Source organism: Mytilus edulis, chromosome 7 (genome assembly GCF_963676685.1).
Source record: "Mytilus edulis chromosome 7, xbMytEdul2.2, whole genome shotgun sequence".
NCBI lineage: Eukaryota > Metazoa > Mollusca > Bivalvia > Mytilida > Mytilidae > Mytilus > Mytilus edulis.
Genome location: NC_092350.1, coordinates 23156568 through 23172060, shown reverse-complemented (window position 1 = coordinate 23172060; position 15493 = coordinate 23156568). Strand labels below are relative to the sequence as shown.

Genomic DNA, 15493 nt, shown 5'->3' with positions numbered 1-15493 from the left:
TAAATTACAGGTAAAACTGAGGATTATATCAATGATGTTTAAATATTTTTTTCGAAAAACAACAAAAAAATAAGATACAAAAAAAGTGCTGCTAAACTTTTTTGGCTCAGTATATAATTATTTCGAATAAAAGATGCTTGATGCATGCAATTTAGCCATTAAGCTTAATTTGCACATTTTTTTCATATAGATTCTATTCCAAGGGACAAAACTCTTGTTAAAACAGTTTATTTGTGCAGATCAATTTGCCTTGTCTTAAATACCTACGATACAAATTAAAAAAAAAGTGTTGAAAGAGTGCTTACAAATACAATTTTCCATAGAATTTATATTTCAATGCTCTCCCTGTTGCTTTCTAACTGTTTTGATCTGAGCATCACTGATAAGTTTTATGTAGATGAAACGCCCTTCTGGTGTAGCAAATTAAAAGCCTTGTAAGATAACTGTCAAAGGCTCAGGACTCCTGTAAATGATTAATCAGAGCTACCTTTTTTCATACTCAAAACTCCTGTCCTGCCCTTTTTCTTAAATTTTATCCTAGCAAATGCATGAATGTTGACGTATATTTTCGTTTTCGGCTTTACTAAGTGTGTAGAATCTAGACGCTACCGTGTTTTTACCTCCGAATTGAAGAGTTCAAGTGCTACCATTGGTCAAGAATAATGTATTCTGAATGGGCGTGACTTTAATCTTCCGATAGATGGCGCAACATTGACATCACAAATGTTAGCTCAATCTGCCAAGGGTGAAGAGAACAGGAGTGGATTGTAACCCTTGGCTAGCGAAGATGAATCAAAGCTAGGATTTTGCAAAATTGAAGTTATGTCTCTCATTACATTTGCCTTAAATAATGTTTAATTTCCATTTGCCAACAACCTACTTGTAAACTTATAACTTGAATGACATTGTATATAAAAAGGCAAAGCAGCATTTTATTTTATTGAATAAAAGATGATATACATAGACATCCATTTGATCCTCCAAATCCGAATGAGTTAGTTAATGCAATACGTTTAGATGATTTGGATATCCAATCCACTGAGTCATTAGCAATATAATTTAAAACTACGCCTGTATCAGGTTCATGTAAATTTAAAGTAGCTGGGATCCTCCCTGAGTAACAAGACATCACAGTAAACAAAGCTTCTATACTACCGGCAGCACCTAGTAAATGTCCTGTGGCACCTTTTGTAGAGGAAACCCTTAAATTTGTGTTTCCCCCTAAACATTTCATTATTGCCTTACTCTCAGCCATGTCCCCTAAAGGGGTTGAGGTAGCATGTGCATTTACATATTCAATCTGACTACTTTCTACTTGAGCGTCATTTAATGCTGATTTCATGCATCGATAAGCCCCATTGCCATCTTCAATTGGTGCTGTTATGTGATGCCCATCCCCTGATAACCCATATCCTAAAATTTCTGCATATATTGTTGCACCTCGATTTAAGGCATGAGATAGTTCTTCTAAAACTAATACAGCTGCACCTTCCGACATAATAAAACCATCACGTTTTCTGTCAAATGGTCTGGATGCCTGTTTAGGATTGTCATTATAACTTGTACTAAGTGCTCTCATCTTGGAGAACCCTGCAACAGATAGTGGATTGGGACTTTCTTCAGTCCCACCAGCTATCATCACATCTGCATCTCCGTGCTGTATAAATCTACAAGCATCACCTATGGAATGTAATCCTGTGGTGCAAGCTGTCGATACTGCATGGTTTGGTCCCTGTAAGTAGAAATATGCAATAACAACACTTGTTTTCTTTAAATACTATATATATATATATGTTGTGTACAAGATGTAAGTTTGTACAAATTATAATTTGTACAGGGTTTTTGTACAATTTATAAGTTTTTTGACACATACCTTCTTGCAACAGGTGATACAGGTTTATCTTCTAACATGTACCAGTGAATGTTTTAAATTAAAATTTTGATACTTCAACCTAACATTTAGTGCTAGTCTCCTTGTCCTCAAACAGGAAATGAGGATATCTGAATGGTTTAAATTTAAATTTAATTTTTCTCCCTATACCATATTAATACCTATAAAAAGTCTTTTTGTGGTCTTATAATGTTTTTTGTACCAATGCTCAGTATTAGACTGTATGATGAAGTTGTGAAAATATGACAGAAATCTGTGAAACAAAATACTGTGTGCTTCCATCATCCATTTGTGTTAAGCAGTTCATAAAACACTGATAACTTGTACAAAAAATCTGTACAAATTATAATTTGTACAACATAACAACTTGTACACAACATATATATAGGCAATAAATAATTAGAATTTTCTGTACTCATCCTTTATCCGTTAATATTTTGATTCTTGCAACTTCTTGTTTTGATTACCAAGATCATGCAGATTGTTCTTTTTCTCATAATATGATTCACAGGATGTGTCAGTAAATCATACATGTATACTAGTTTAAATATGTGTTATTTCTTAAACATGTTTTTCACCCTTAGAACAAGATTCAAAGGATGTGTTATTTCTTTAGACTATGAACAGAACTGGTAATAACCTAGCTTCCTGTGTAGAAAACAAGTCCTTTTTTTTAAATCAAAAACATGTGTAATTTTCTGGCAGTAATGGTTGAAAATCAGAATTAGAATGTGAGATCAGCAATGTTATTCTTTAAGAAAACACATTCATCACATATATCCAAAGTTAGTAGAATATTATATGGTTCTTTAAAATGTATCATTTAACATATCTAACTAAAAACAAAATCTTATTTAGGTTGATTAGATTAGCATCTGTAATTTACTCTATACTTTCAGCTGAAAAGAAGGAAATAACACATTGTCAGAAATGTAATTGAAAACTGTGGATTCCTTTATTTTCATTGCTATCAATTTTGATGGATTGAGGAATAATTGTTATTTTCGGGACACTTATTTTCTTAGTTATGTGAAAGTTTGCACACAAGCCTATTGACAATCACACAAATTTATGGTTTCAACTTTCCCCATACATCCAAAATATTGATACTAAACCAACGATAATGCATCCACAGTATGATCTGATTTCTTAATAAAAGAATATGAACATGTGACATGCCCCCTTGTCAATCTGATTAATATACAGATCCTGTGTCCAAGCTTGGTCTACAAGATGTTCTAAAGACCTTGCACAGGATCTGGATTTTATCATATACTTAGCATTAATATGATAGCTTTTGCATATGTGTAATGGGCGGAAGTTCACAAGCCATATCTTCCCACCCGGGCTGATAACCCATATCAAGTGCCTCTCGTGCAAAAAAACCATATCAGTGCCTCTCGTGCTAGTTACTTCCGGTGTTTCCGGTATCGGTTGTTTACTTTTCCATTGTGACGTCAGATGTTTTTTATGACGACGTCAAAATTTACGGAACTTTTGTGGGGATAGTTTAATACTTGCTAACAAATGCCATTGACAATTATGAATCATTTTATAGTACAACAAACATGGAGTAGTAATTATCGTAAAACTCTTCCAAATTTTCAATGTTTCAAAATTCTATAGGAAATGTTACAATAAATATATAAGGAGTTAATGATGCTGTTTGTTGGACAACTATAGTATATTTGATTCATAATTTTAATTTTCTTTATAAAGTGTTCGACTGTTTTAGTTATTGCATTAGTTTATTTGCCTTACATAAAACTATTGTCGGAAGTATATGATAAAGCGATTAATACATGGCCTTTTCCATATCAGCCTGGGTATCATCCCTCGACCCATATCAGCACCTCGACTCCGTCTCGGGCTGATATGGGGGTCTCGGGATGATACCCAGGCTGATATCGAAAAGGCCATGTATTAATCTCTATTTAATCACCTTGCCTGCTTGAAACATCAGTGGCGGCGGATCCAGAACTTTTCCTAAGCAGGGGCCCTCTGACTGACCAAAGGGGGGCCCTCTGACTGACCAAAGGGGGGCCCACTCCAGTCATGCTTCAGTGATTCCCTATATAATCAACCAAATTTTTCCAAGGTAATGAAGAGCCCAGGCCCCATTGTGTATAAGTTTCATAACATTTGGTTGTGGCAAAGGAGAGTTAGAGTGTGGAAACAGCAAATTCACCATTTTTTCTATTTATGAAAAGACATGATACCAAAATATGAACTTGATCAATGAGCATTGTGGATAAGTGTCATATTTTTTGGTTGAGGCAAACTTTGGTTTGGGAAAGGTAACTATTTATATATACAGACAGCCAGACAAGGGTAAACTTGAATGCTTCTTTCATTTGCAACAGGGTCATACAAACAACTTTAGGGGTCTGCTAGATCATCTTTGAAGTTTCTAACACTGCATGATTAATGTTGTCTGCGATATTGGTCTTATTATTCATGTGCAAACTGAATTCATCTGTCAAAATATCCTATTATTGAAGTGTGTTTTTGAATGATAACATAAAAACATGTTTAAACCAAACTGAATATATATGAGAAAACCTACTTCTTTATCAAATAACATCTTATCACAATATTGTTTCACTTTAGATGTTTAAAACATCTACACACTGATATGCTTTATAATGCTAACCTTCAGTCCAAATTTGACACAGACATTGCCAGCAGCCATGTTGACAAGTATCTTGGGTAAAAAGTGTGGATGAACTCCTTTGTAGCCTTTCTGGTTCATCATCTCTTTAGTCTGGTAAATCTCTTTCATTCCGACCAATCCCATCCCAATGGCTACTCCTGAAATTAAAAAAAAGTTAAGGAACCATTAGAAAGTTCACATACCTCATGGCCCCAGTATTAAGGAGGGAAACTTGATGGCATAGTTTTTTCTATTTACTAAGGTGTGATTCATTTCTGTTATATTCTAAGATAGTAATATTGACAGACACATGTAATATTTGATTTAGCATCTGGAAACCAAGTATCTGCACTAATTGTGGAATATTTTTAGTAACTTTGACCTTGACCTTTGAGACATGGACCTCAAAATCACTAATGATCTTCACTTCCCTTTTCAGCAATCTAAAATTTAGTATTTCATTTAGCATCAGAATTCCACATTTCTACACAATTTTCTGACAATCTTTAGTAACTACCACCTTAACTGACATGCAGGGTCACTTCAAAATCAGTAGAGATTTTACTCTCTCGATATCTGACAATTAGTTTATGAAAGTTTGTGTTCATGCAATTAAAATTAAAGTACCGGTATATGAGTAAAAAATATGAGGATCTGGAAACAGAAACTACTGACAGACTGATTGATGGACAGGTTAAAACTGTTTATCCCTGCTCCCCTACTTAATAATATGGTGTATAACAAATTCTAAATCTTTCCAAAAATTATCAAGTTTCAATCACAATTAATAAACAACATAAATACAATGTCAATGTGTAAAGCAATGTCCATTGTAAATCAAATTTATTTTGTTGGGCCATATATGCCATTTAACTGAAAGTTGACCTGATTAATACATTTTGTAGATGAAAATAACACTTTGTAAACTTTATTTTCAAAAAATCTTTATTGTTTTCTATATTTTGAAAACAAGTTTTTATTATTCGCTGTACAAAATTAATGTAAACAATTTAAGTATTCCCAAAATAAAAATGTTTGATAGAAAATATGTCTTATTTTGAATGGTTTTAACCAGGGTTTTTTTTAGGTTTTTTTTTTTTATGTTTTTTGGTTATTAATAATACAACTTATGTATTTAAGGCCATATGTTTTACCTGACAACAATTTTGTATTGATGTGTGGTTTTTTACATAAAAAGAAATAAAATGATATGACTTTGAGAAGAGCTTACTAATGACATTATGACAAGACCTTGTGGTGAGCAACCTATAATTAATACCTGGTATATTACTGTGCCTGAACATCTGATCTGTCTTATCCTATTTTTATGTCTTGCAGTGGAGTTGTCTTTTTTTTCATTGGTTGCAATAAAAACTACAGTAATTTCCCTAGACCCAGCCAAATAGAAACCAATATTTCACTTCCACATGAAATAATTCCTACATAATCACTGCTCTAACGTCTTACAACAATAAGTGTCATCAGTGTTGTTAAGATGTTACAAATAAAATTTCATCAAAACAAAAGAAGAATGCATAGAAATATAAAGTTATGTATACTTTATACTTAATTTACATTAAAATCAATCTAATAATCCAAGAATTCAAATAACATCATATTCAACTTCTTATCATGCTTATTATAACTAACAAACAATATAAAAATACACATGTTTATGAATTAAATCAAAGATCTGTTTTTTTCGCATTTTCAGCTTGCATGGTTATTTTTCTAATCTTTATTCATTTTCTATCTATTCTGAATATTTTTTTTTTATATTTGTAATTGTTGGATTATTTTTTGTATAAATACATGCATAAGTCACCATAACTTTCAGTTAACTACAGATAAATTAAGTTTATTGTGTTTACTTGGGCTTTATACCAGTTCTTATTTTATCCTCTTCTGTGACTGGTTTCCATCTGGCATCATTTAAAGCCTCCTCTGCAGCTACCAGAACATACATACTGCCTTCAGACATTGTCCTCTGTTTGGAGGGTTCAACAACCTTGTCAATATTCAATTGGCCTGACTTATCTCCCCTTGGTATTATACCTGCTACTCTACATGGAATTCCATCATACTCTGAAATAAAAATATGCTTTACTGTCAATAATATATGTACATGTTCACTCCAATTTTGTGTTTTATACTTAACTTACGGTGCTGGGTACATGTGTATCTGATGTGCATTGTCCTATTGTTTACATTTACTTTAAATTTATATGTTTACTATTTAATGTACATGTATATGAATTTAGGCAATATCCAGCTGAGAAACTAAACATGCTAAAACTCGTGATAATTTTTACAAACCAGGAGTTACAAATATATATATTTCCTTGAGCTCAGAAGGCTATCACATGTACCAGCTGATGTACTACAACATGAATATGATCATGAAGATTGAAACAAATTGCAAGTTCTTTTAATTTATACTTTAATAAATAACATGGTCCCCACAAATTCTCATATCTCAAGTTTTCCACCTGGCATTGAAAGGATTGAAACTTTTTCCAGTTAATTTGAAGCCTCACTCTATAGCTAGAAAATTAATTTGATGTTACAAACTGAAACTGATTGTTTTGCAAATACAAATGTAGGTCAAGGTCAATTAGTGCAAAATTAGGTCACTTGGATTAAAATACTAGACCTAGAAATTAGTGTATCTGTTAATTTTATATCATGTTTATGTTGAATAATAACATAATTTTTATTTGAAAAAAGTATGATTTATATAATTATTATATAAATGTTCAAACTTCTCGAGCGCATTTAGTTTAACGATGTTTAAACAGCTGGTACTTGAATAAATACTAATGAAAAGTACAAAAATAATATCTGAATAAGTACTGAGATTAGGAAATTTCCTTTTGCAGTATCATAAGTATTGGAGAGTTCCCAAATAGTTGTTGTTTCAATGCATTTCAATGTGAAGATTGAAAAAGTTACATCGTGTGACATTTTTCGATGCCTTAATTTTTTCACTGCAGATCAAGTAAACAAATGTTTTTATTTATTTTCACCTAAAAAAGTGACCATACATTGTAGTTATCATGATGATAGTGTTACTACCTCATCTTGATTAACACCTGCAAGTTGAAATCATTCAAAGGTTGGTGTTTTCATGCAGATGATTTTGTACTGATCTCAACACTGCTTAGATTTCTGATGTTTATCGTGTGACTTCAGTGTGTAAAATGAAAAAAGACGTGCAGTGACTGAATTATTTATGATAAATTTCACCAGGAAATAATGGAATTTCTGATATTGAACAAACTTAGAAAGAATTAATTAGAAACTAATTCAAACTAGGGGAAAATGGTTGGTATGAAATTGAATTGGAGTTTGAACAATTATATTCATGATCTTTCTGTTAATGCATTTCCAGAAGAATAAAAATAACTTTAGAAAGCAAATGTCTTCACCTCATTAATTGTTATACAAGCCTTTGCCCAAAAATGACCACAGGTCAACCAGGCAATTCATTCATAAAACTGGAGAGTTGAATATCTACCAGATATCATTTTAAATAGGCACTGGCTACGATTACATGGCAATGTAACAATAATAAAAATATTATTGTTACATTGGAGACTAATTACTAGAATGCAAAGTTGGGTATGGAACCAATTAATTACGAATGTAACAATAATTATTGAGGCTACAGTTACATTGCATTGTTGTTACATGAAAAACAGCGATGTATGCTAGATTTATTAAACTTAAATCTTCTATAGTTATGTTGCTTAATTTTTTCATATGTACTAAATACTACTTGTAATAAAGATAAATAATAAATATTATTATTCAACAAGTGGTGTTTAAATAGTTTTACCTATTAATGGTTTTGATTTTCTTAAAAGTACTACTTCAGATTAGTAGTGCCCAAGGCGAAAAATATAGTTCAATGGTTTGTTGATGAGAACTTGGGCTGAGAAAAGTGTTCACTTTTAAGTATTTAACTGCACACTTACTCTTATTACTGTCATTATACTTTAAACAATGGATGAAGAGATTCCTAATACCAATTTTGTTTTGGGTGAAAAATTTAAAACTTGAAATGCGTTTGAAACGAAACTGAAACAATATCAAGACACAAATTTCAAACAGCATTACAAACGCAGCTCTAAAATAAATTGATACATCAAAAGCTAAGTTTGCTAACTGGTAAGTTGGATACTGAAATCTGAGGTAAACCTTAAATCTGTAATGGACGGCAATGCGATCATATTGAAAGACGACATGAAACTACACCACATGCTTCCAACCAAAATATTGGATGAGAATATCAACATTGCTATAGTAAAAAAGTATTTCTCACCAGAAGCATGGCAAACATTAAATGTTGCCTTATATATATAAATCTTCTAAAAGGGATATCGCAGAACATGCAGAATGGAATTGCAAGGTATGCGATTCAGACGTTCACAATGCAGCATCACTGGTGTGTGATGGCTGCTTAGAGTGGATTCATCAAAAATGTGTCAGACTTAAACATGCTCCAAAAAAAACTTACAGGATATGTAGAAACTGTCATTGAAAATAAAAAATTTAAGAAATTGTATGTAATATAAATAATCATGATAATTGTATGTATTGTAAATATAAAATAAATGTCTTCAACTTTTATTTAGTACATATTACAAGTCCCGTCGTACAGTGCTGTTTTTCATGTAACAATAACGTTATATAACCGTAGCCTCAATAATTATTACATTGTATTACATTCGTAATTCGCCCTTCAGAATCTAGAGAACTATGTGTAATCTCATTGTTCGTACACCATAATTTAAAAAATAATGATAATAAGGACCATAGTTCTGCTGTGGCACCATCTGTGTGGGTTTCACATTTCAATGGATTATATCAATTACATGAGTCATTCAAAGAAAGAGTGGCTAAGTTGGAAAAAAAGCTAGATAATCTTGAAAAAAATGTTTGTTTTAATAATCTTGATAAACTTATAACAGAGAAAGAAATTTCTTTTGCCATTTCTAAACTACGTTGTAACAAATCACCAGGCTTGGATAACATTTCAAACAATATGATTAAACACAGTCAAAATGTTTTACTATCGTCTCTTTCAAAAATATTTAATTCTTGTCTGTCTCATGGTTTATACCCAAGAAATTGGACCGAAGGTTATATTACAGTATTACATAAGTCAGGTGAAGTCACTGACCCAAATAATTATAGAGGACTAACAATCACTACCCTTATGAAACTGAATTGTTTGCCGCAAACTTGCAGCAGACTTGCTGCAAGCTTGCGGCAAACAAAATGTTTGCAGGAACCCAGAAAATAGTGTTTGCAGATGTTTGCCGCTAGCTGCAAACTTCCGGCAAACATTACTGCAAGCTTGCGGCAAGTTTGCAGAAACATCAATGTTTGCCGTAAGATTGCCAGAAAGTTTAAAATAATAAAGAATGTTTGCCGCAAGATTGCAGAAAACTTTGACCATTCAATATGTTTGCCGCAAGATTGCAGAAAACTTTGACCATTCTATATGTTTGCCAGAACATTGCCGGAATTACACAATATTGACTGGGCATGCCTAGTTGGCACTTCCTGGATGCTAGCAATTTGAAATTGTGGCTAGGTCATGGTGGTTGTGTTTGGAAATGCATTTTGCATTTAAAAGAGATCAAGGAGGCATTTTGGTTCAATAATATTGGATAACCAGTATGTAATTGTGTAAGTACAAATGATTCATAGAACTGCATGTTTTGATAAAACAATTAATGTTATCATCATACATAATTAAGTAAGCAACTATATATACATGTATGTGTGATTGAAAAACTTAAGTAATTATAAGTTTGAATTTGTTACTGATGTACTGCACCATCATGATCATGTTTATTAAGATCAAGTTAAATTCTGTAATGCAATTATACCTAGCTTTATACTCAATACATCTTGAGATTTTACCTTTTTCACTTTTTTTAATACAGGTATATTATATATAATTATGTCATTTGAGAAGGACTCTTGCCACTTTTTCAAAACTCAAATGCATGTATGTATTTCCTCACATCTCACGAGTTTGCAAGAATTCTTTCAATGGCTGTTTGTATAAAGACAGGTATTGACTTTTTAATAATGTTGCTGTGTAATTTGAAAGAGATAAATTGAATGTGTTTACACACATGACATTGGTAATGTGTAGTTCCTGCAAGTTTGCCGCAAGTTTGCCGCAAACAATTGCCGCAAGCTTGCAGCAAACAATTGCCGCAAGCTTGCGGCAAATCTAATTTGCATAATTATGTTTGCCGCAAGCTTGCCGCAAACTTCATTTGCATGGTAAAATGGTTGCGGCAAGTTTGCAGCAAACGTTTGCTGCAAGCTTGCGGCAATGTTTGCTGCAAACTTGCGGCAAATGTTTGCCGCAGGGCTTATTTTTCGGTAAGGGTAATGCAATTGGTAAGCTTTTTAACAGTATACTTAATATAAGGTTGGATAGTTTTTTAGAAGAAAATAATGTAATTAATGATTGTCAAATAGGTTTCAAAAGAAAGGCAAGAACATCTGACCATATGTTTGTTTTAAAATGTATTTTTGATAAATACTGTAATACTAAGGATGGGAGAGTGTTTGCTTGCTTTGTTGATTTTCATAAAGCTTTTGATAAAGTAATACATACAGGAATTAGAATTAAGCTGTTAGAGATTGGGGTTAGTTCAAGGTTTTATAGCGTTATAAAGAATATGTATCTTGAAACTAGATCTTGTATAAAAATACATGATAAAATAACTGAATTCTTTCAAACAAAGCTTGGTGTTAAACAAGGAGATAACTTGAGTCCTAACTTGTTTAAAATATTTATAAATAGCCTTCCAGACTATTTTACACGAACCAGAGATCCAATTATGCTGGATGGCAAACTCATTCATTGCCTTATGTATGCTGATGACATTGTAATTTTATCTAACTCAGCTGAAGGACTACAAGAGAAATTAAATGAACTTCATAATTTTTGCAATGACTGGTGCTTAGATATAAATACTAAAAAAACTAAGGTGTTGATATTCAACAAGGCAGGCAGACATATCTCTCAAAAATTTATTTTCAACAAAGATGAGCTGGAGTGTGTATCTAATTATAAATATTTGGGTATCCAATTTAATGCATCATGTTCTTTTTCATATGCTCAGAATGATTTATACCAAAGAGCCTTAAAAGCATACTTCAAACTATGTAATGATTTTTTAGTGCATAATCCTACTGTTAAAAATGCAATTCATGTTTTTGACCATACAATAAAGCCTATACTTTTATATGGGTGTGAAATTTGGGGATATTTCAATCCCTTTACTGCACGTTTAAAAAAAGAAAACATAACAGTGGATACAATTTACTCAAGGATACTTTGTGAAAAACTTCATATTAAATTCTGCAAATATATTTTAGGCGTTAATAGGAAGAGTACAAACTTTGCAGTTTTGTCTGAATTAGGCCGTTTTCCACTTCACTATGATATAGTCAAACATGTTTTAGGATATTGGCATCGTTTAGAAAATATTGGCTCATCATTTCCCTTGTTAAAAGCTGCATATAATTGTTCTAAAAAGCTATTTGAAACAAAAAAAACCTCTTGGTATGGATCAATTAATATTTTAAGGGAAAAAATGTCAGGCATAGAAAAACATATTCTTGAAAAATACTCAACATTTAAACTACACTGTGGTCAGATAGTTAAGGGATACTATACTGCATTGTGGAAAATACAGCTAGACATACATAAAGATGGTAAACTACGAACTTATGTAACATTCAAGTGCAACTATGGTTTTGAAAATTATTTGTCAATAATTCGACATTTTGAGCAAAGGAAATGTATTACTAGATTAAGAATATCTGCTCACAAATTGCAAATTGAATCTGGTAGATACCAGGGTACTCTTCGACAAAACCGAATTTGTCTCAGGTGCACCTCAGGTGAGGTTGAGGATGAAGTTCATTTTTTATTTAAATGTGACACTCATTTATTAAAAAGAGAGGAAATGATGCAAAATATATTAAAATCATGTCCAAACTTTCAAAATTTAAATATTGATAACAAATTAATTTGGATAATGAATAATGAGGATCCTAATGTACTATTTGCATTTTACAAATATATAGAAGATACTAAGAATTAAAGTACAACTTAATCTGCAATAACTAATTCATTATAACTCTTTAATATGAATTTGGATACCCTGTTAAGCCTGCACAGATCATAAGAAGAATTTCAAATTCTTTGGCACCGTCCCTTGATGATCTTTGCTGGCTGGACACAGAATCTATAATCTTAAAAATATGTTTTTAAAATATATTTTCATGCTTGACTCATCTGCATTAAGTACAAGTAGGGACTCCCCTTTAAGCACTGACTCTTGGTGCTTTCTGCAGATAAGTCATATAAAATATCCTTTATTAAATAAACTTTGTTATTTGCAGTATACCTCATAGTCAAATGTGGGAGTGCTTAATTGCTTTGTTTTTTATTGGGTTCTTTTTGTATTTTTTGTATTTTTTGTATTTTTTTTTTTTTATATATATTGACATTTCTCCGCACAAACTATTAATGCCTCATGTTTGTCTTCTCAAAGTAAAGATACACTTACCGGGTGCACTTGAGTCATTTTCAACATAGTATTCATTGAATAATAATACATTGCTACTATTTTGTTGAGTGTATTTTCTGTGTTATATTATTTTATTTTATCATTTTTATAACACTTGTTACATATCTTTTACTGTGTGTGTATTGCATATGTTATTGTTTATAATAATATTGTCTGTATCATATGCCCTCCTGGGGCCCTAATTTGGTAATAAAAATATTCTATTCTATTCTATTCTACACCAAATGAAAATAACGTTACGTCATTAGTTGAATTCCTATTGTTTATCAAGTTTTAAACCAATCACAACGTTTTGGTGTACGCTTTTGGTAATATTACCCAGAATGCATTAGATTCTGAAAAGGCGAATTAATCAGGTCCTTACCCAGCCATGCATTCCGGCATTTAGTCTCTAGTGTAACAATAATATTTTTATTATTGTTACATTTCCATGTAACCGTAGCCAGTGCCTTTTAATATTTTTTTAAATATTAAATAGGGAACAGAAGTAGTCCAAATAATTGTGACATGTATGACGTCTGGCAAGGCTATTTTAATTTTTTTATGGGACTCCTTCCTACGTAGAAAGGCGTCCCAGGAAAAAATTTAAAATAGCCTTGCCAGTAGTCATAATTATTTAGGAACAGAAGGATACTTGTAGCTTGAGACTTACAAACCTTTCCCATCCAAAGAGGTAATGCCACAGTGGCCTTTCATGAGTCTTTGCCACACAATGTCAGCCCCAACACCAAGACAAGATACAACTCCACGACCTGTTACGACAACACGTCGGATTTTATGTATGTGACGATATCCAGATTTAGTGGGTGCTGTACACTTAAAAAACACACGACAACACGTTTTTCTTAATACAGAAAGTGTCATGATTTTTGTATCAAGTCTCATATATTTTATGACTTATGGCTTATTTACATCATTGTTCTTTCTATGTTTTATAAATCTTTGAAGAGTCTCTTCTCTGTTTTTGTAGACTTGAGATCGCGATTTCGAAGTTTAAAGATGGTTCACATTCGGACAGGGGAAAGGCACGACGGTTATTAAAATATATATTTTTAATAATCTGAACATTGCATTGTTTTATAATATTTGAGTAGTTTTAATAGAATTATGTTACGTATAATGTTTATTACAATCATCAGCCATAATCGATGCATTTTTTTAGGAAACCAAGAATAAATTTGTATTAGACTGTGTTCACTTTATAGAGTGAAATGTCGTAGCTAAATTGAGGGCCCTCATGGGGTTTTTGATTATGTGATTACTTGGCCGTTTTTTTAATGATTATTTGATTATTAAGCCAAATATTTCATGATTATGTGATTACCTAGGACTGTATTTTTAGTTTATGATTATTTGATTACTAAAGATAAGCAAATATTTAATGATTATGTGATTATATTGGCAAAAAAATGGTGATTATGTGATTACTAGGACCCCCCCCCCCCCCCATGAGGGGCCTCTAAATTGCATTAATAGTATCATGGATGTATATAACACCTTAAATAAAGTCCATGTTCATGGACACCTTTTCATACCTGAGGAAAAATCCAAAATCGAATCCATTGACTAATGATAAGTAATGATGAACACAATTTTAACGCATTAACTATGTAAAAGTCAATGAGCAACGGTGAGGGAAGGGGCCATATAATACCCATGGCAAAATTAAACGTGACTGTAACAAATTTCTTATAAAACTTCATACCAAATATCATTTACTTAGAAAAGTGAGGATCGAGACCAAATAATTCCTTGCTGAAGCTTATACTATAGTGTTATTAACTGGCCGTTTCTGTATACACCTTATCGCTATTCCCGGCTGACCCGTCCGCTTGAACTTTTGACGTCAACAACAATCACTTTTCCATTGTGGCGTCAGACATTTTGTTTTATGACGTCAAAATTTTACGGGAACCTGTGTGATTTCCAGCAATGGCGGACAAATAGCGATAAGGTGTATTGGCACTGGTATAGATTCAAGGTTTTGACCGAGAATCTATACCAGTGCCAATACAGAAACAGCCAGTTCATAACACTTTTATTAAATGATTATAAGAGAATTAAAAACCGGAAGTGAACGTCCCGGGACGTATTAGCCCATGGGCCAATACAGCTTTTTTCCCGCTTTTTTCTGTATTGGCCCTGTTTTTTCCGTTTCAAAACTTTAAGACATTACAAAACATTGCACATCATTTAACCTGTTTATTTTATGACTTTAATTTGAAAAATATTATACTAATGTTTTTATGCATAACAATACTTCCAGAGTTAAGTAATGGCGTAAGAAAATTGAAAACCGGAAGTGAACGTCCTGTA

At 32.2% G+C, this 15493-nt stretch overlaps 1 protein-coding gene across 1 annotated transcript; it reads right to left on the bottom strand.

Moving 5' to 3' along the window:
- Positions 1–922: 922 nt before the first annotated feature.
- Positions 923–14193, bottom strand: LOC139481046 (3-oxoacyl-[acyl-carrier-protein] synthase, mitochondrial-like). Its single transcript, XM_071264098.1, has 4 exons — positions 13834–14193; positions 6429–6629; positions 4545–4702; positions 923–1732 (listed from the first exon to the last, which is right to left on the bottom strand). Exons 1-4 carry the CDS (start codon positions 14060–14062, stop codon positions 938–940), a joined length of 1383 nt encoding a protein of 460 aa, XP_071120199.1. The 5' UTR covers positions 14063–14193; the 3' UTR covers positions 923–937.
- Between the last annotated feature and the right edge of the window lie 1300 nt (positions 14194–15493).

What these genes read in the sequence shown, in the direction of transcription:
- LOC139481046 (XM_071264098.1), bottom strand. Translation starts at nt 14,062, where the DNA reads ATGAGACTTGATACAAAAATCATGACACTTTCTGTATTAAGAAAAACG. An exon ending in TACCTCTTTGGATGGGAAAG is followed by an intron (nt 6,630 to 13,833) that starts GTTTGTAAGTCT and finishes TTTTTATTTCAG; the next exon opens with AGTATGATGGAATTCCATGT. An exon ending in AGAGGATAAAATAAGAACTG is followed by an intron (nt 4,703 to 6,428) that starts GTATAAAGCCCA and finishes TTTTAATTTCAG; the next exon opens with GAGTAGCCATTGGGATGGGA.